The sequence below is a fragment of the Oculina patagonica genome, chromosome 1, assembly GCF_052425735.1.
Source record: "Oculina patagonica isolate OP01 chromosome 1, crgOcupat, whole genome shotgun sequence".
NCBI lineage: Eukaryota > Metazoa > Cnidaria > Anthozoa > Scleractinia > Oculinidae > Oculina > Oculina patagonica.
The window spans coordinates 21558604-21580247 of record NC_135758.1 but is presented as its reverse complement, the minus strand read 5'-3'; the positions used below and the strand labels follow the sequence as shown (position 1 = coordinate 21580247).

General features: G+C 39.8%; 1 protein-coding gene across 1 annotated transcript in view; it reads left to right on the top strand.

The window, feature by feature from the left end:
- The window catches only part of LOC144632659 (uncharacterized), a 72787-nt gene that overhangs the window by 25500 nt on the left and 25643 nt on the right, over positions 1 to 21644 (top strand). The window contains 14 exon segments of the mRNA XM_078491382.1: positions 700 to 777; positions 2136 to 2273; positions 3409 to 3659; positions 4031 to 4130; positions 4905 to 5000; positions 5598 to 5872; positions 7293 to 7401; positions 7817 to 8145; positions 8397 to 8538; positions 17501 to 17829; positions 18219 to 18360; positions 19656 to 19987; positions 20561 to 20714; positions 21224 to 21549. Coding sequence (XP_078347508.1) covers positions 700 to 777; positions 2136 to 2273; positions 3409 to 3659; positions 4031 to 4130; positions 4905 to 5000; positions 5598 to 5872; positions 7293 to 7401; positions 7817 to 8145; positions 8397 to 8538; positions 17501 to 17829; positions 18219 to 18360; positions 19656 to 19987; positions 20561 to 20714; positions 21224 to 21549 — 2801 coding nt within the window.

Here is a 21644-nt window from a genome sequence, read left to right as displayed (position 1 = left end):
TTTATGTAATTGGCTTAAATCTAGAAGTCGTTTTGACGTTTTGAAATATAAAATATCATCAAAAGTTTTATTACATGGCCAAGGCTAGCTGGCTAAGATGAAATTCAAGCGACAATGTACAAAGTTTAAGATTTAAAACATCTTTTATTACGGACGCCATCTTGCCGCTAACAACGTTGCCATAGCAATTTTATAATTTCACATGTGAAATTATAAATAAACGCTAAAATTTCGCGCCAAAATTAAGGAGTAATTTGTCACCTATGATATTAAAGCTATTAAAAAGCTTCGCTCATTCACAAGATGCCGGCGCCTAGAACACCAAGGTGAAGATATTAAGTGAATTATTCAAAGGAGAACCAGGCCTGAAGGAGAACAAAGTGTAATTTGTTTTTAACGATTTATCCAAGACACATGGGCAGAGTTTGTAAACGTCTGCCAGACGTTTTCAATTTTTCATTGAAATCTCATGGCTGTATAACTCATGATAATGCCTCTTTTGTTACTTTAGTGGACTGTTTTAGGATTCCGTTAATGTAAATAATTCTTTTGACTATTGATAGACTTTTCGAAGTGATGCTAATGATATTGGGAATTACAAGTTGTGGAGCGTTGATTAAGAGCCGAGAGATCGATAACCACGCAATTATATGTTTTTAGAAGCTAAAGTAAGCGTTCTATGTTCGTATTTTCTTGCAGGTTCTGGAAAGTGCCATCTTAATGACTTAGCGTGTACCTCCACTGTTCATACAAATGCAAGATGTAAATCTTTTAGAGGTAAGATGGAATCACTAGATGTCTTCTTCACTTTTAACTTATTCAAGCAGTGCCAGATACATCGACGCTTAAATAAAGCCATCAATAATTTACTTTTATATTTAAACGAACAAGGATATTTATCCTTTTTAAAGTTTCCTCTTTGTCTTCCATTGTAAATTAATTTAGCAATCTACAAGAATGTGTTTTAAAAGAGCACTGCCAGATATCTCGTGATTTGGAAAAGTTCAAAAACAGCTTTGTCATAATAAACCGTAAAATTTTGTAAATATGATACCTCACAAATTTAATGTCCTTATTACGATGCGAGTACGACGCGAAAACGCATTATAACATACACAAAGCAGAAGCGAGGCTCGCGTTAATTTAGCTCATTTTACGCTTTGATTCCTTTGAAATCTTGCCAACGTCTTGTTAAGTTCAATTAGATCGATTAGTCAGTTCGTAATGTTTAGTTTTATTCCATACCTTAAGGTCGCGCAGGACCCTTGCAATCATTAGTATGTATTTATTTAAAGAGTATGCACGAACTGCCGGACGAAATATTCATAAGAATGTTTGTTTTTAAACTCTTTTGTACAAGTAATTACTAGTAATTGTTCTCAGCTTTATGCCACGTGCGCTGGGACATAGGAAATTATCATAAATAGATTCACAGCTTTGAATATATCACACGTTGTTGTAAACATTGTTCGAGGTCTTCGGAAGCCTCAAAATTCAATTTTGTGTCAATTTTCTCCGCCGTATAGAATTTAAGAGTTGATTCGCGAGGAACATAAACTTGGTGTACTCTATTGTGCTCTGGCTAGAGCGAATTTTTAAATTTCCTTCTCAAAATGAAGATAGCTGTTTATTTGATTTCAATTTTTACTCTCTTAGAAGCCATAACTTGTAGCAGTTCTTGAATCGAAATTTCTATGGGAGCACAAAAGAAGTTACGATTATCACTAGGCTATATAATCATTTAATTTGGTGCGCTGTGCTCGCTGAAAACTTGGACACAAAATCGCATTATCTTCAGTTAAACTTTTAAGGGCTTGTAACATACAGACAACGGTCATCTCTCAGTAACAGGACAATCATGATGTAATTCCATCATCCCTGAGTATCCTTATTAGATTTTAGAGGAATCGATATTCAAAATGTAGTGAATTAAAGCTTTACAAGATAGCACTCCAACAAGAAATTTGACTAATGAATTTATTATGAGCAAGGGTCCTGCGCGACCTTAAGGGAACAATTTCCCGTCTTTAGGCACTTTTTTAAAAAGATGGCCCAAAATATATTGTTGCATTGTTAGACGCTTGTTTTTCTTATTATTCACACGTTTTCCCTCCTCCTCGATTTATTTCAAACAGGTCACTGCACTTTTCAAGATGAACAATGTGGATTGAAGTCTGATCGGAATGCCACGTTCCATTGGACCATGGGCTCTGGCCAGACACCAACAGAAAATACTGGACCGAGTAACGATCACACCTCATTCAATAAAGATGGTAAGATAGGCGAGCAACGAATTAAAACTTGAGCGTCTTAATTCAGTCGGGATAATAAGTACCGGTTTTGGCAAATCTTCGTTAAAGCACTCGAAGAATTTGCGAATTATTTTATCCAATCAAAAACTGGCATGAGCGTTCACGAGTATTCCGAAAGCAATCGCGCGTATAAATACGTCATGTTGCTTAGCAACTTCTGGGGAGAAAACCCTCGGGCTCAGTCACTTCTAAGAGAAGTGATGTCGCTATCAACTGGCACTTGTTCCCCCGACTGTAATCGGAGGCGAAGTATCAATAACAAATTCGACGTTCCACTAAAGCACTTGTTAAAGACAACCGCCCTATCAAAAACTCTTTGTCACGGCAAAATGCTCCAACGAAGAATTAAAGCTCTAAACATGACAAACGCCCGCTTTAGAATCTGTTGTGGCGTTTGTCTTTATCAACTTTACGTTGACAATTAACATGCTTTTGTTGATAGTTCAAATTGATTGTCTGGTTATTGAATAAGGCTTTACACTTGTAAACTCTTTTGACGACAAAAACGACTATTATGTTCCATATGCTGGCACGGAATTATGTTACAGTCGAACATCTTAAATACGAACACAAATGCAACGGACAGCACCCGTATCATGGAGGTGTCCATATTTCAGAGTTGGAGTTTATATGAATTGTGATAAAATAAATAAATAAAAAATAAATCACTTTATTTAAGTGTCAATGTATTTAGCACTATTGTGCTTATTGTGAACATTATAAATAGATAAACAAATATTGTAAATTGAACATAAACTTGTTAAAAAACCCAACTGACAGGAGACTGAACAGTTGGCTTTTTACAAAGCGTGGAGGAGTTGAATTTGGGTCGACCGAAAACAAATCCATCTAGTGGCAGGAAGGTGGATTTGAACCCGGGGCAATCGGATTACAAGTCCAGCGCCCTACCACTAGACCACTCAGAAGAGGTTTGAGAACAAAGGAACAAACAACAGGAACAATGCCCCTAGCCCCCAAAGCATTAGCAACCGCTACACTTGAGGACCATAAGAAATACAAGCTTTCGAAAGCTGCTACACTACTGCTTTTCCTTATATCCGCGATCGTACACTGTTACGGTGTCCCTATTTTGCAGGATCGTATATCTTCATTGAAGCTTCTCAGAGAAATCCCGGAGACGAGGCGGGGCTGTTAAGCGACGAGATAGGACCCAATGAAACAGTTTGTGTTCAGTTTTGGTATCACATGCACGGGTCAGATATCGGCAACCTGAGCATTTATCTGAAAACTAACCAATCAGAGACTCTTGTCTGGAGGCTCTCAGGAGATCAAGGAAACCGCTGGAGATTTGGACAAACGACTCTGGGTAGTCCGAGTTTATATAAAGTAAGTTGTTCCAGTTAATTTCTATTTGTCATTGGAAATTTACTTTAAAAAAAGAACTTTCATGAATATTTGACAATATACAATTTCGATATCAGATGAGAGAATTAGAAGTAATGTCAGTCGACGTTTTGATGTATATATTGGGGGTCCCCTTTTTTTTTTTGTTATAGGGTGGGGGGTAAAAAAAAAAAATTATTTTTATCACAAAAAAATAATCGCAAAAACGAGCGACGAGGGAAGGTTGGATTGAATACCGCGAAAAAAGCTTTCCTGTATTCTGATTGGCTGTATTTTCTATAGCATGGTATAAAACATCATTGCCAAGAATGAAGAGTTAACATAATATTGAAAATTCTTTGTCTTTTGTTTAGTTTGTGATAGAAGGAACAGTTGGATATGGAAGTCAAGGTGATATTGCATTGGATGACTTAACGGTGATCGATGGAATTTGTGAGAAAATTATCAAACAGGGTAAGTTGACAAAACACAAACCACGTTTACTTTTTATAATGTTCCTATAAATCTACGAACGGAATGTTCAAGGAGACAGTTTTGCTCATTGCCTTCTTTTTTCCGAGATTTTTTAGCTGAACAACCATTAGCTTATTTCCCGAAAAACTATTATTCTACGAATATGTATTTATTCTGTGAAAACAATTTCTGTGTGTAAATAAACTGCAATTTCCCAAATATTTGTAAGCGACTACTTTTGTAGCTAGATTTCTTTTACTATTAGCTTCAATTCCGATAATTTTTCAACAATTACTCGCACAAAGAAAGGGACGACCCAGCGTTTCCCACGGGGTTTTTTCTTATGCTTTATTCGTCTCAAAAAGGGAGAAGAAGGAAAGCTTATAAAAGTCAAATCCGGTTATGGCCTGTACTCCACCCGGCCCTGGGTTAGATTTTGGGCAGATTTTGAACTTTGTTCGAGGAATAGCGTTGTTTTCTTCAAGACGAACTGCTGAAACAAAAAGCCGCTTTTGGTGCGAATGAATGGCATGACGTTTTAAGAGTAAAATTCATTGTTCAATTCAAATAACAGCTGCGAGTTTTGGCAAATTCTTGTAGAAGTGCTAGAACAGCTACAGTTTGCTGTTGCTACTTTATGGTACTATATAAATTATATACAAAATTCCTACTAAAACACCACGTGTTCAGCAAATCCTCTTAGGACAAAATAATTCTGACTGAGGTATTTGTTCTCCATACGGTAGAAGTAACGCTTTTTGTTGTATTCTCAAGGAAGTCCAGACTGCGATTTTGAGGAGAGTATATGTGATTGGAATGGTCATGAAGAATGGGTTTTGAAGACACCGGTAGACGGATTTGAAACGTCCGGTAAGACAGGCTATTGCCATTTTACAAATAATAAAATTGGTAAATTCTTCGCTGTAGTCAAAATACTTTTCACTACGTCTCGGCAATGTTGCCTATTTCAGGGGACAAAACTTTTACCACCTACGCTGCGCAGATATTCTAATGTATTGCCATTATGTGCTGTTCTCCGTAAGTTGCAAGGTAGATGTATGCAGTGCTATAAAATAATATGAAGTAAAAATAATCTAAAGTTATTTTGTTTTTGTTTAATTTTATAAACAATCATGAACAGGTTTGTTTTGACGCATATAATGATAATGGATATGAGACAAATGTTTGGTTGGAAAGTTTCACACCAGGAACAAATGTTACATCGCTATGTAAAACACTGTTTAAACAAACCGAAAAATGGAATAATCAGTTATTAGTTCCATAGATCAATAAAGTTAAGACAGTCAGTCAGTCAGTCAGTCAGTCAGTCAGTCAGTCAGTCGATTGTCTTTGGTAGACAAGCAGATTTATTCGTATTCAAAGCTGATACAAATGCTTAGTGCTATGCTTTGTCAGTTGAAAATTGTTAGCTTTATAAGCAGACTGTTCTATTCTTTTCTTATGCAGGTAGATTCGTTGCTTCTCTTCCTGCGGGAGCATCTGACGTGCCTTCTTCCCTGTCATCTCCAGTCATCAACAACAATGCTTACGAGTGGAAGTGCTTACGTTTCTGGTATTTCATTGGCAGTAATCATGGCCATAACCAGCATACGGCATCGTTAATGGTGTTACTAAAGCAATTGATTTCAAAGCAAACTATGCTGCTTCTCTTTGTTGACGAAGCAAAAAATAAGGCGAAGTATACACAGCTATCATTACCAAGCAATTACACAAATGTTCAGGTATAATAAGATAAGGTATTTACTAATCTCTTGCTAAATAAGTCATGGATAGGTTTAGCGAAAAATGTGCTCTGTTTGTATACCTTATGTCAATTAATCTTCCAAAAGTAGCTTTAATGCTCCAATTCTTGCACTGGTTCCTTCACAGGCAGCCCAAGCTCACGTTTGGAGCGGTCGGTAGGTATAAATTGGTGTTGCGTAACACTAGACCGTTGAGAATATTATAAGGCTTTGTATGGGATTTGGGTCGATTTTGCCGTATTTATGCTTAAAATACTGTAATTATACAAAATAAACTTACTTTTGCCATTTGCTGTCCTCTTGCCTGTTTTGCGTCTAGAAGTGGTGTTTTAGTCGATTTTTCTCTTCCCTGTTTCTTCCTTCCTAAGACGGAATCAAGGCAGAACACTGGCATGGCGATCGATCCGCCATCGAGCGGCGATTTTTAGCCCGAAAATCGGTCCCAACGGCGTCTTTTCATTTCTCACGTAAAGGTCGTTAGCTTTCCTCCTCCCACGAATCCACAGCTTTGGAAAATCTCAATGCATACCCTTTGAAATAAACCGATTTCCACGACTAATCCATAGGTTTCGGAGGGCTGCAACTCCTGTGTAATTCGAAGTGGACACGACCGTTTCAAACTCGGCTTAGCGGCCTGGCCTGGTGTCAAATCCACATACGTCCACGGGAGGGAAGGTAAAAAATAGGGGCGAAAGTTTCGGATTGCGACTAAGTAATTTTTACCTTCCCTCCCGTGGACGTATGTGGATTTGACACCAGGTCAGGCCGCTAAGCCGAGTTTGAAACGGTCGTGTCCACTTCGAATTACACAGGAGTTGAATTGCAGACCTCCGAAACATATGGATTAGTCGTGGAAATCGGTTTATTTCAAAGGGTATACATTGAGATTTTCCAAAGCTGTGGATTCGTGGGAGGAGGAAAGCTAACGACCTTTACGTGATAAATGAAAATACGCCGTTGGGACCGATTTTCGGGCTAAAAATCGCCGCTCGATGGCGGATCGATCGCCATGCCAGTGTTCTGCCTTGATTCCGTCTTAGGAAGGAAGAAACAGGGAAGAGAAAAATCGACTAAAACACCACTTCTAGACGCAAAACAGGCAAGAGGACACAGCAAACGGCAAAAGTAAGTTTATTTTGTATATTTACAGTATTTTAAGCATAAATACGGCAAAATCGACCCAAATCCCATACAAAGCCTTATAATTTTCTCAACGGTCTAGTGTTACGCAACACCAATTTAAACCTACCGACCGCTCCAAACGTGAGCTTGGGCTGCCTGTGGTTCCTTAAACTCAATTTTTGGTATCCATGAAAGAAGAAATCTATGTGCCTAAAACGTTGTTAACTTAAGCAAACACTTACACTCTTACAACACTATTTTCTGTAACACGTCACAGATTGATTTCGTGGGTTCGAATGAATTATTTGGTGGACAATTTCTCGCCATTGATGACGTCTCCTTTTCCAAAGAACCTTGTAAACAAATTCCTTGGAAACAAGCTGAAGGTGAGGCTTTTTTCATGTATCATTGCCAAAGCACAACACATACAACATGTTTTTCTTTTATAAAATTAATGCAATACTGTTTATTTATAGAGCAGTTTTTAATTGAGTGTCGTAAAACCAAAAAAAACAAGGTAGTCCCTCTAGCCAATCACAAGGAACACAGACGATCGAGTGAACCAATCAAAGCTCGAAGCAAATACAAGTAGCTGGCACGAAGCGTGGAAAAACGTGCGAAAGCGAGTAACGATTGGCTTCGGTTTTTCTTCTGATTTGCTGAAAAAGTTGCACGAGAGTTTTAAACCAATCACTGAGCGTAGTAATGAAAAAACAATCCAAACGTAAATTTATTTAGACACTCAAGTGAAAACCGCTTAATTAAAGTAAGCATCTACTTTCTCTTGTTTAAAAAAAATAGAATGCAAGCAAGCTCTCGGAATGGAGAGCGGTGCAATCGTTGAGAGACAAATTACTGCTTCTTCACAACTGGATGCCAATCACGCCGCCACTCAGGCCAGGCTTAACTTTAAAGCAACTGCAGTCAAAGCAGGATCTTGGACAGCTTCCAAAAATGATTCCAGCCAATGGCTGCAGATTGATCTGGGTAGTCAGTACACTAAGGTGACACGCATAGCAACACAGGGAAGAAATGATGCCGAACAGTGGGTAACCAGGTACAAACTGGAGTACAGCAAGGATGAAGTGAACTTTCAGTACTTCAGGGAACCAGGCAAAACTGCATATAAGGTAAAATATACATCTATTATACCCTAACTTAGGTCAAAGAATCTACGCAAGACTTCAATTATATCATCATCTGCAACAACAACAACTGAACAACAATGCCTCATTGCAATGCCCAAGCGATGGCAGAGGTACATTTCACCAATCTAGCAACCCAGGAACCTTTATTTCTCCAATCCTAGTTCTAGTTGCGACCATGACAGATCCGTAACAAAATGACAGATTCGTAACAATTTGCCATCTTATTGATATAGGATTTTGCTGGAAATACAGACCAGGACACTGTTGTTTATCGTGATTTAAACCCACCAATCAGAGCACGTTACATCCGTTTTCGACCAGAGGCTTGGCATGAACACATATCAATGAGAGTGGAGCTGTATGGTTGTCACAAAGGTGAGAGGTTTTGCGTTTAGTCCAACACGAAAAGCTTCGAAATGTGCGATTTTATTTTTTAATGTAAGTATATAAAAAGTTAAGAAATAGATGTTATTGTAGTGACCTGTAGGGTTCTTTAAAGGGCTTACTATAAGCTTACTAGAAAGACATCAGTGAAGACATAGATAATTCCAACTCGCTATATTATCAGACCATGTGCTCTGCTTTACAATAATCATGTGATATCTTATTCGATTGCATAACCGAATATCATATTACTACATTCCTCCCCTTTCAGTTACATTGCCATATGAATATATAAATGTAAAAAATCAACTTAAATTTCGTAGCGATCAAATATATTAATGACTGATTCATGGTGATTCAAAATGATCGAATAAAGTAACAGTAACGATTAATTCAAAGTTCGCACACATATTCGATGCTCATTGTTCAGTGTTCAGAATTCTGTTTCTTAGTCAATGTTCCTATTGTTTCTTATCTTCCAATAGTTAGTGTTGTTCAAAGTCTCTCAGGTGTCTATCAAACACTGATATGTGCCTCCTAGTTGATCTTCTAGGTATGGCCTGAATATTCCTCGCTGGATTGCCAGTGGCTTCATCTCTGGGTGTTGCTTCTCCGGTCTGCACAGTGCTGTATGCAGGTGGTACTGGGTTTGACTGTGGCTTGCTGGTTTCTTCGTCGTTTGTACCCATGGTGTTTGTCTTTAATGCCTTTACCCTCGATGCGTCCCGGCAGATTGCTTTTCCATCACTTAATCTCCTGGCAAAGATGGTGGATCCTTTTACTTTGGTGACCAGATAGACATGTGGCTCATATGGTGTCTGGGCTTTTCTTTTTACATCTCGTTTAACAATGACTGCCTGGCCAACTTTAAGGTTCAGTTGTGTTGCCCGGTGTCGCTGGTCATGGTATTGCTTGATTCGGGCTTTATAACTTTGGTCGTTACTTCTAACATCTTGATCCTGTGGTGCAGTTGCTGATGGGAAGTGTTCAAGTTTCGTGCGGACTTCTCTGTTCATCATCAACTCATAAGGTGTCTTCTTAGTAGCTGGGTGTGGTGTGTCTCTGTAGGCTTGTAGCATATCGTATGTTGCCTCATGCACTTCCAATCCTTCCTGATTGGCAATGGTTGCCGTCTTGTTCACCAGTTTGTTGAATCCTTCAACTTGACCTTGTGCTTTGGGATGTTTGGGCGTCACCTTTTTGTGCTTGAATCCCATTTCTGCGGCAAATGTCTTGAACTCTTGTGAGTTGAATGGCGGTCCATTATCAGTCTGTACGGTCTTTGGGGTCTTTGGTATCCCGTGTGTGGCGAAGATTTTCTTTAGCTTTCTTCTAACTGGTTTGATTGATGTTGAACTGATGAATTCTGCTTCAGGATATCTGGAGTATTGATCTGTTACAACCAATACGTACTCGTTGTTAGGAAAGGGTCCACAGAAGTCTGCTTCAACAGTATCCCACGGTCTTTCTGGTAGGTTTGTCATCTTCGCAGGCTCTGTGTGATGTGTGTTGGTTGCTACTTGGCAGCTGAAGCATGAGCTAACGATGTCCTCGATACGTTTGTTCATGTTAGGGAACCAGTACTTCCTTCTGATGAGTTCTTTGGTTTTAGAGATTCCTAGGTGTCCCTGCTTGTGAGCTACAGTGCTTATCTTGTCTCGGAGTGATTCCGGTGGGATGATTCTGTCTAGTCTCAGCAGGACGCCTCCAGATACGTACATTTCTGCGCTGAGGTCAAAGAACGGTGTCAAGTCTGGGTCGTTTCTGTCCCACTTTCCGGTTTCTAATGCTTTCATCAGCTTTAGGAGTGTGTTATCTTCTTTAGTTGCTGATTCGATGGTTTCCATGACTACTGCATGATCGACTTCGATAACAGCTCTGACGTGTTTCTCATGGTTGGTCTTCTGGATCTCTGGTAGTGGATGTCTGGAGAGGTAGTCAGTCATATTGGACTTTCCAGGAATGTGGATTGCAGTGAAATCTAGGTTCTGCATCTTCATCACTATTCGCTCGATTCTCGGTGGTAGCTTTGCATTTGGGTTGTTCAGGAGTGGTAGGAGCGGCTTGTGGTCAGTTGCTAGCTGAAAGTGTTGTGCTCCAAGTAGGTACATGTGCAGCCTGGTAGTGGTGAATTCTGCGGCCAACGCCTCTCTTTCTATTTGTGAATACCGTTTCTCGGTATCTGTCAACGATCTGCTCACAAAGTGGACTGGTTGGTAACCATGTTCTGTCTTCTGAAATAAGCCACCCCCAAGGCCAGTTGGGCTTCCATCACAAATGACCATTGTGTCTCTTCCTGGCTGGTAAGGAATGAGAACGGGTGCTGTGGTGATTGCTGTCTTCAGGTCCTCAAAAGCTTTCTGTTGGGCTTCTGTCCATTCAAACTTGTGTTCTTTCTTTGTGAGTCTTCTCAGAGGTTCACAGCGGCTTGAAAAGTTGCTAATATATCTCGAAAGATATGCCATCATTTGCAAGAATGACACAAGTTCCTCTTTAGATGTTGGTGGGCTACATTCTCGTACAGCTTTGACTTTGTTGGGACTTGGTTTCAGTCCTTCGGCCGTGAACAGATGTCCATGGAATTCAATTGTGGACTTGCCAAATTCGCATTTCTCCTTGCGTAAGGTTAAGTTGTGGTTCTCCAGTCGCTGTAATAAAGCAGCTAGGTTGTCATTATGGTCGTTCCAGTCGGTTCCGCCAATCATAATGTCATCCCTGTTGTTAAGGACTCTGGGAATGCCGGAAATAATCTTGCTCATTTCGGTGTCAAATAAATCTTGGCTGTTGATGCCACCAAACGCGAGCCTTTTGTAACGATAGTTGCCCCACGGACTCGAGAAGGTCATCAGCTTTCTTGAGTTTTCGTCTAGTGCGAATTGATGGTAGCCGTGGTTCATGTCGAGTTTACTGAAGACTTTGCAGTCCTTGAAGGTGGTGATAAAATCCTCCGTGATAGGGGCTTGTACTTGTCTTGTGCGCTGCATGGATTTGTTCAGTACTCGTAAGTCGAGGCTAACTCGGATGTCGTTTGGATTTTTCGGTTTTGGTTGTACGACTAGCGGTGAGCACCATGTGATGGATGCGTGTTCTGGAACTTTCTCCATGATATCTCTGTCTACAAATTCTTCCATTCGCTTCTTTAGGGGTTCCATCAGGTGGTATGGTACTCTTCTTGGCTTTTGTGCGATTGGCTGTGCATCTTCTTTTAGAGGTAGATGGATTGCGATGTCCTCTCCGTCGCGTTTAGCTTTTCCAATGCCCTCAAATCTGTCTTTAAACTTGAGTAAAATCTGGTCCAGGTTTTCATTTCCGGTTTGTACTTTGTTGATGGTCTGGGTTTCATCACGGTTTGGCTCCTTAAGTCCTACATTCGCATCAAATTTGATCATTCCTAATTCTTCTAAGGTTTGTCTTCCGAGTAACGGTAAGGAGTCGATTTTCCCTTGAATTACTGCGATTTGTGCCTGCGTTTTCCGCGTTGTGTTTTCTAGCGTGACGTTGCATTCTCCAATGACTGGTAAATCTTCGGTCAATGTTTTTAATTTGATCCGGGTGTCTTGCAGTTTTATCCCTGGTGTTGCCCGTAGCAACTCATTGAACTGGTGTTCGTCCATGACGTTTGTATCCGCCCCTGTTTCCGGTTCGACTTCCATTGTTGTTCCATTGATCCAAATCTTGCATTTGTTTTTCTTGGCGTTTGTTTGGGTTGTACGATGTACGTTCATGTGCTGTACAATTCGCTCGATATCTTCGTCGAGTGAGTCGGTTTCTGAGTCACTGTAGTCGTTCTCTGGACTTTTTGGGTGATCTTCTCGTTCGACGTGTCGAATTCGTCTGCGGCGGAAATTGTTTTGGTTACCATTCGGTGGTCTTGCGTTGCGTGACGCGTGTGGAAGGTCTTCTTTCTTGTCGTTTCGACGATGTGATTTTTCTCTTTTCCCTGCTGAGCGATCTTTGCTGTCGGTGTTTTGGCACATTCTTGTATAGTGGTTTCGTTTCCCACAGTTGAAGCATTTTGCACCGTATGTTTTGCAATTTCCTTTCGCGTGTGTTGAGCCACATCGATGACACAATTCACTCCGGTCGCGTTCGCGTTTGCCCTTGTTGATGTAATTGATCTTGTGCGATTCCGTCGTGTCCTGGAGTTTCTCATCGATTTCGTTCGCTTGAGCAGTGGATTCTTCTTCTACGGCCGCTTCATCTAAGATCTGTGCTAGTGTCCAATTGTTTCGAATTGTTTTAACACGGATGCGGTTGTTGTTCATGGTTTTAATAAGATGATCCCTGATCGCATCGTCTTCATCGCTGAATTCGCATTAATTATTTTCGTGGCGATTTCGCGAAGTCTTGCGTAATACTTTGCCATGCTTTCTCCCGCCTCCTGGGAAAGGTTTCCAAACTTGAATCGAGCATAATCTTTGTTTTTCCGAGGGAGAAAGTTCTTGTCCAACTTCCGAATAAGTAGAGAATAGGCATCGTCGGCTTCTTGTGGTGGTAACTCTGGGAGTGATTCTTCCAAATCGGCGATTTGTGGACCTCCGTAAATGATCAAGCCGTCCTTCTTTAATTCTGGATCGGTTAGTCCGAAGAATCGGAACTGTCGCTCGATATCTTTTTTCCATTTCGCCCATCTCACGGCTGTGTCGTTTGCGTCGTTTGAGATGGTAAACAGACGAATGTTAAGTTGTAGATTTACAACTGTGATAGAGTGCGGCGATGGTTGTGCGCTTGCAGCTGGTGCTTGCGCCTCTGCAGCATCTGCAGGACTAGCGCTTGCTGGTGGGTTGACCATTTGGTCGGTTTCTTCGACTATTCTCTTTCCGATAGATCCTCGTCGCCAATGTAGTGACCTGTAGGGTTCTTTAAAGGGCTTACTATAAGCTTACTAGAAAGACATCAGTGAAGAAATAGATAATTCCAACTCGCTATATTATCAGACCATGTGCTCTGCTTTCCAATAATCATGTGATCTCTTATTCGATTGCATAACCGAATATCATATTACTACAGTTATGTATTTAAAAAGTGGAAATTTACCAGTGGCCTTCAGAGCATAATAGTTAACAGTCTACTTATGAAATTTTGAATGCCATTTTGCTTACATAAGGAGCCACAATGAGCGCCAAAAGTGTTGAGACAGTCGGCACTTTTTGAGTACCTTGGACAAATTTTACCCCTCACCCCTTCAATATAACCCCCTCCCCCCGAAACAATGTTGTATTTGTTATCTGCAAGACTTGCCTCGTTTGAGTACAACATTGAAAAGGGGGAGGGGGAGTGGTTCAGAAGCGGCAGCAGATTAAAGGTGAAAAAACGGGAATTTTAAATTAGTATCAATTTCATTCAACTGTCTCAAGGACTTTTGACGCCCATTGTCTGAAAGGGAAATCTAGCTTTTTGCAATAATTATAAGTGCAAACTAAGAATCCATGGAAATACAATGTTTCGTGGACTAAGACGCATTTTTCTGATATATAACATAACGGATTACCACGGGTAACCACGGGTAACCAAACAAATTAAAAGGAATAAGAGTATCTTGTTTCTCAACTATTTTGGTTAGCCGTGGTTACTCGTGGTTACCCGTTCATTTCGAGAAAAGAGGCCGTTTTTCACATGTTATTGACAAGCTGTTTGTTGAACAATCACGGATAGTTGCGATTCCATTCAATTGCATGCATTTATTCGTGATTAAATGAATAATATCGTCAATAATAACGTGAAAAGCCGTCAGAGTCAAGGGCATGTGACGTTTTACGTACCAGTTGCGTGACACCGTCACACAAGGCGATCGTAGGTTCTAAAATACGCGAAAATAATCGGTGGAAAGTAATATATATTCGATATTTGTACCCTGTCCATTGTTTACAATTATTTAATCCATTGTCTTGTTCATACTTGCAATTATTCTGGAAATTACGCCTTTATCTAGAGACTTCACGGTATCTGAGATACGTCCTCAAAACAGACCAAAGGTTATGAAAGTTATATGTTCTTCTTTAGTGCATCGTCATGTAATTAGATTTACCATGTTAAAAATACTTCTTCTTTAGCTAAGAGATACGCAATGCGTCCTGTCCACAAGCTGTCATCGCATTCAAGTTTGATCTTTCGTGCAATTTGTAGAATCTTTTTCACATTCCGTCTGTAAATAGTCCCTTTTGCCGTGCTTCAAGGAACTTATACCATTTGCTACGACAAAACATTGTCCTGTTCTGAAAGAAACGTGTCTTACGCTGGCGCCTGCTTACCGCATTAGTTTCTAGACAGTAAATCGACCCATTCCATTCCTTAACCTTGGGATTTTTCTAAGACTGGACCGCTTTTCCCCGGAACACAGTTTTTGGTGGCGTCCGATAGCTTTCCTCGTCACGCACGCTCGATTTTTTCCTTTGCTCTAAACAGCTTTAAAATGCGATACAAAAACCCCGAGATATTTAAGGTTGTTGCATAATTTATTTGGCACCTAATCCTATTAATTTCTTTGCAAAGCAGACATACGCACGTGTTTCAACACAAATTCTAGCCTTAAAAACAATTTGACCTTGTTTATGCGCAGGTCTAGCCGATTTGTGACGTCATCGCCAAATTACAATAATCACGATATTTACGCGCTAATTAATCTTTCGTAATGCAGCGCAGTACCAATGTGATCACCTGATTCTAAAGAATAATATATGTTTGTGTCCGTGTTATGTAGTTTCTTATTTTCAAGATATACCTAAAATTCACCTTCAGACAATGAGCGCCAAAAGTGTTGAGACAGTCGGCACTTTTTGAGTACCTTGGACAAATTTTACCCCTCACCCCTTCAATATAACCCCCTCCCCCCGAAACAATGTTGTATTTGTTATCTGCAAGACTTGCCTCGTTTGAGTACAACATTGAAAAGGGGGGAGGGGAAGTGGTTCAGAAGCGGCAGCAGATTAAAGGTGAAAAAACGGGAATTTTAAATTAGTATCAATTTCATTCAACTGTCTCAAGGACTTTTGACGCCCATTGCAGTCTTACTTGACTAAAGATTTGAAAGAGTAAATGAAACCATGCTTGTAAAACGTTATATTTTTAAAGAAACCGTTTAGGCAGTTGCGAAAGACAAATTTTGTAATCGCTGAGCGAGCCATACACTGACTCATGATAAAATGAGTTGCCCAAATAAGGATATCTCCCTAGAACTAGTGACAAACCAGTGGAAATACAACCGAAACTAGCAAATTTAACTCGAGTGTTTTTTAACTTAACGAATTGCGGGGTTCACATCTACATTTTCATTAAGGGGGGTCTTGCAAAGGGAGGCATACTCCCATCACTGCAAAACATAAAATAAAAAATAAAATAAAAGTATTGAGGGGAGGGAGGGTCTTAAAGACCTTAAAATATATAATAAAATATGTACATAATTAAAACAAGATACTAAGAAAAAACATTTACAAAACTTAAATACCTAAATATCAAGTTAGTTTAGATTAAAAATGGAACCCAGTTAAAATTTCATTATTCTAATCTAAGTGCGTTCTTGAATAATTGAGATTTTTTTACATTCAAAACATTGTACGGTAAGACGTTCCATGCATTCTCTGATAGTTCTGTGGCAATACTAGTATAGGACACACGGGTTTCTTAAAATTTGTAGTCCGGCGGCTTAGCTCCTGAATTGTGCGATTTTTGATACAAGCACCAAACTTTGCAGGATTACAAGCATCCGCATACTAATCAATTCTTGATATAGTGCCAACGCCAATTTCCTATTTTCAGCTAGTAAACAGCAATGAAATTTTCAGCCGAGAGGTCCCTGCCTCCTCCCCACAAAGTATTTCTTATTGTACTTTTATAAACCTTTTATTGTTTATTTTTATCCATAAATACAGAAATGAATGCTTTTAATTAGGCTTACAATTGTTATTTTTACCATATGTTTGATACCAATAATTAAATAGGAAATTATTGCATGGGAAAAGAATTTTCGTTCCCCGCCCTCTGCTCCCTTAGCGTCTTTCGTTTTGCGCTAGCGTCCAGGTCTCTCGATCGGTGAACCGTTCGCTAACAGAAGAAAAATAGGGAAATATAGGGCTGTGAACAGTCTTAATTACACCATTTCATTCTAAATTTTGTACGCGCGACTTGTTATCACTACCTGGCATAATAATATTTGTCTATAAGCCAGGACAAACACATATTTCACGAAATTTCATTGTTTTTAACCCTTTCCGAATCGGGAAGGGCGGAAAGTGTCCGCGATGACTTTGAACGCTTATTACTTTTTCAAGATTCAACCAAACGCTACCAAACTTTGCGAATGTATCTAAAATTTATCTGGAGATACTTTGGTAGGATAAGTTGTTATGTCAGGAACTTGACGTCACCACGGCAACGGTATTTTGACAGGCATGTTTTCCCAATTTTGTAATTTTCGTGTTTCTATTAATGAAAAATAATTTTTAATGCAATTATTTTCATCCTTTTACGGTTTTTGAGCACAGTTTTATTGATTTTGAGTACTTTGCAGTAATTTTGGGCGGTTTTATGCCATTTTGGAAAAATTCGAATTCCAAGATGGCGGATCCAAGATGGCGGCTGTGTTGACATTATGATGTAATTGTCACGTGATGTGACGTCATCTTCCCACGTGACGTATACCAAAAGATAGGTGTTTGGACATACTATATATTCCTTAAGTTTCATTGCGATTGCTTAAATATTCGCGACGTTACGGAGGTCTGAAAAGATCCAAAAAAGCCCGGTCTGAATAGGGTTAATAAATTAAGGTTTCCATGGAAACCGGTGTTTTTCGGGCTTGGCACTATATCTGAAAACAATTCTGTTGGTGACCACTTTCATTGTGCCAAGTTTCATGCTTGTATCAAAAAGTGCACAATTCTACTAAAATTTCGAGCTAAGCCGCCGGACTATTGTATCAATCTTTTAATGTGCAACAATTCCCTAAATCCTTTAGAATGTCAAGAGGCTCTTGGCATGGAAAACGGTGAAATACTTGACGGACAAATTAGCGCCTCTTCGCAGTGGGATGCCAATAACGCAGCCATCCAGGGCAGACTATTCTTTCAGGCAGCTGGAGCAAAACAGGGAGGTTGGTTAGCTGGAAATAATAATCCCAAGGAATGGCTCCAGGTTGATCTTGGTAGTCAGTACACTAAAGTGACAGGTGTAGCAACACAAGGAAGAAATAACCACGACCAGTGGGTAACAAGTTACAAACTGCAGTACAGTAACGATGGAATAAGCTTCCAGTACTACAGGGAGCAAGGACAAACCGCAAACAAGGTGAAGTAAACAGTCAAAGAAAGTTTGATGAACATTTTCGGGCCAGTTTTTGAGTGAAGCTGCTTAAGTTAGATTCAGCACAGAGGTACCGTAGTGATTTCTGGTGCTGATCTTGTAATTTGGAAATTCCGTGTTAAAGACCTCATCGTGCCACACGCTAGATTTTTTCTTCAGCTCCCGGTATACGCCGCATAAAAAGCCAACTGATTAGTCTCCTCTAGTTTGGACTATTGTCTATGCTGTAATTCAGCAAATATCTTTCGAAACTTTGCGGTAGTAAACAATCTAATTTATAGTGTTGTTTTCTCTACTTATAAAATTAACTTCAGTTGTGCAGGAGCTACGATACACGGATCGAGAGTTTAACCAAGATTTACGGTCTTCCTTAGGATTTTACTGGAAACATGGACCGGGACACCGTTGTCTATCATGACCTAAACCCACCAATCAAAGCACGTTACATTCGTTTTCGACCAGAGGCCTGGGATGGTCACATATCAATGAGAGTGGAGCTCTATGGTTGTCAGGAAGGTAGAATTTGTATCTTCGAAGAAGCCTTATCTAAATCCCTGTCTTAATCCATAATTAATTAAATATTGGGATATAAGAATAAGTTAAGTGTGTCTTATGATCTTGGGTTTTAAGGTAAGCAATTAAAAGGAGGCTTTAAGACATGAATGCTTATAGAGTAAAAAATCACTTAAAGTGAAATGTTGCTCGGAAGTTGACCAGCTAGTGAACTATTCCCGTTGTGTGAAGTATGCGCAGTTGCACGTCATATAGAGCATGGTTTTTGGTTTCGAATCAGAATACAGCAAATTGAGGCCTAGATATCGATCTAATCACAAAAGATCTTATGGTTTCTCTTACTGTTTCCATTGATTAGCTGTGTAGTCTTTTTGAAATGTGTACGGGGGGGGGGGGGGGGGGGGGGACTTTCTTTGCTACACGACTCAAAACTGTGGCATAGCGGTGCCGGGCAGCAGAGTGTGCGCAGTAGCTATCAAATGGCTGCTAAGGGCAGATTGATTAACTTAGCAAAGTTCATTTTTTTCATTTCGCATGTTTTGGTTTTGACCGTGCACAAAACACAATATCTATTTGCATTTGGTTTGCTCCCCTGAAATTTGCCAAACATCAAAACAACAAACGGTGATAACGGTGACCGGCCAGTCAGGCAAAAGTAAGGCTTGTGAATTGTAATAATTAAAAATAACTCCAATGATTCTGAAATAATTTTCCATTTTTTGGTTGTGAAATGTCAACCGTGATAAATTTTTCACTTGTTATTCCACGCCGCCAAAACATTCTCAGTGACGTGCCCTGAACATCAGGTGAGAAATCTGGCTGGAAATGCAAAAAAAATTCTCAGCGGGGTAAAGATCAAAAACAAAACTGCCACTATTCGCATTCCATACGCATGCAGTCATTGATATTTAAATCTTTCTGAGAAAAGCAAAAAACTTTAATCCCAGTTGCTAACGACCAAAATTGTTCACTTTTTGATAAAAGCATGAAACTTTGCCAGATTACTAAAATCTCCCTGGTGAACATTTTTAGATATGGAGCCATTTGGGTGACGTCTTTCTTAGAAACGGCTTGATTGACACAGACTTGCACCGTTTCTATAGGCAAGGCTATGCCGTAAAAGAAAAGTTCCGACTCTCTTCTCTCTGATTTATACATATATTTTAATTGTAGGGTTTAGTTTGCTCTCAAAACTAATAGTAATTTGTAAACACGACCACAGCAACTATGCTGCAACACATTTATCGTGTATAAATAAAATATATTATTTTAATTATTATTATTATTATTATATTAAGAATGTCAAGAAGCTCTGGGCATGAAAAATGGTGCAATAACTAACGCACAAATCAGCGCTTCATCGGAATGGAATCTCAATCATGCAGCTATCCAGGCAAGGCTGGACTTTAAAGCTATTGTTTCTAATAAAGCGGGATCTTGGTCGGCTGGCAGAAATGATGTAAAACAATGGCTCCAGGTGTATCTAGGCAGTCAGCGCACTCTCGTGACAGCTGTTGCAACACAAGGAAGAAGTGATTATCCTCAGTGGGTAACCAAATACAAACTGGCATATAGTGACAATGGAAGGCACTTTGGGTCCTACCGGGAACGAGGGCAATTTACAGAGAAGGTGAAATTACGTAATCCACCGAAATGTGGATTTTTGATTTTTGTTTTCTAAAATCTTTGGAAGACTTTAAAGTGCTGCCTATTCTTAGTTAAACTAGATGACATTTAGCCGAATTCAATATCTCAAAGGGACTGTGTCACGGCTGAGTTTAGTCTATGTTATTACGTTTTGCCAAATACTCAATATGAAAATTTAATGTTAACGAGGAAATTATTTCTTTGGATCTAAATGACATAACCATAGTTTTATTTCAAACAAAATTATGGCTCTAGCGCGTTAAAGTTAAAAGTTACAAACAATTAAACAGGATCAACTTTCTGAAAAACTGTTCGGCCCAACAGTTTTCCAGAATAAAACCTCTTTATTTGTTGTCCATCTGTATCTCCTTTTGCATTAAATTTTACCGTGTTATTGAAATCTTCCTTCAACATTTTAAGAGGATATTTAATAAATTTCACTGAGTTTGGTTGCATTTTTTTAACTTAATTTGGTTGAATTCCGTGACACAATTCCTATAAGCAATTACGTTTGCAAATGACAGATCCTCACAGATGTATTATCTTTCTGGTCTAGACATTTGCTGGAAATAAGGACCAGTACACTGTTAATCGTCATGTCCTATACACACCAATCAGAGCACGTTACATCCGTTTCCGACCAATGGCTTGGTACGGGCACATATCAATGAGAGTGGAGCTGTATGGATGTCTGGAAGGTGCTTGGGGAGGTAATGACAATCATGATAGAACAAGGATTCGCAATCTTAAGTTTAAGTTAAAGTACTTCATGTAAACATTATTTTCCATCGTCCTATTTCTGCACACTCTCATTGGACAAGACACTTCTCGTGGTCCTCATCCTGATCCTGATTCTGATTCTGATCCCGATCCTTCTCCTCCTCCTCCTCCTTCTCCTCAACCTCCTCCACCTCCTCCTCCTCCTCATCCTCATCATCATCATCATCATCATCATCATCATCATCATCATCATCATCATCATCATCATCATCATAACTTTGTTTACCCTCGGATTTTGCAGAGTAGCTTATACAGCTAGTACACCCGAGCGTTTTCTAGTACACAGCACGGTTGGAAAAGACCAGACCACAACACCGGAAACCCCATGGCCTACTCTTTTCGATGGATGACGAACACCAATAAATAAAACAGTTATTTCTCATTCTGTAAATTAGAGTCGACGTTACATTTGCTTATATCGATCCTTTTAAACTAACAGGATGCAGTCGAGCTCTTGGCATGGCAAACGGTGCGATCTCTGACGCAAAAATTACTGCCTCTTCAAAATGGGATGCCAACCACGCCCCCTTTCAGGCCAGACTTAACTATCACGTAACCAAAAAGGCGGGATCTTGGTCTGCGCTCAGAAATGATATCCACCAATGGCTCCAGGTTGATTTGGGTAGTCATTACATTAGAGTTACACGTGTTGCAACACAAGGGAGAAATGCCCACAGCCAATGGGTAACCAAGTATAAACTGCAATACAGCAAGGATGGGGCGAACTTCCAGTACTACAAGGAACAAGGACAAACTGTCGATAAGGTAAAATATACCTAATTTATAGTGGTTTTCGTGGGAGGCGCGGTGGCCTAATGCTTAGTGCACAAGACTCCGGATCGAGCGGTCCGGGTTCGAGA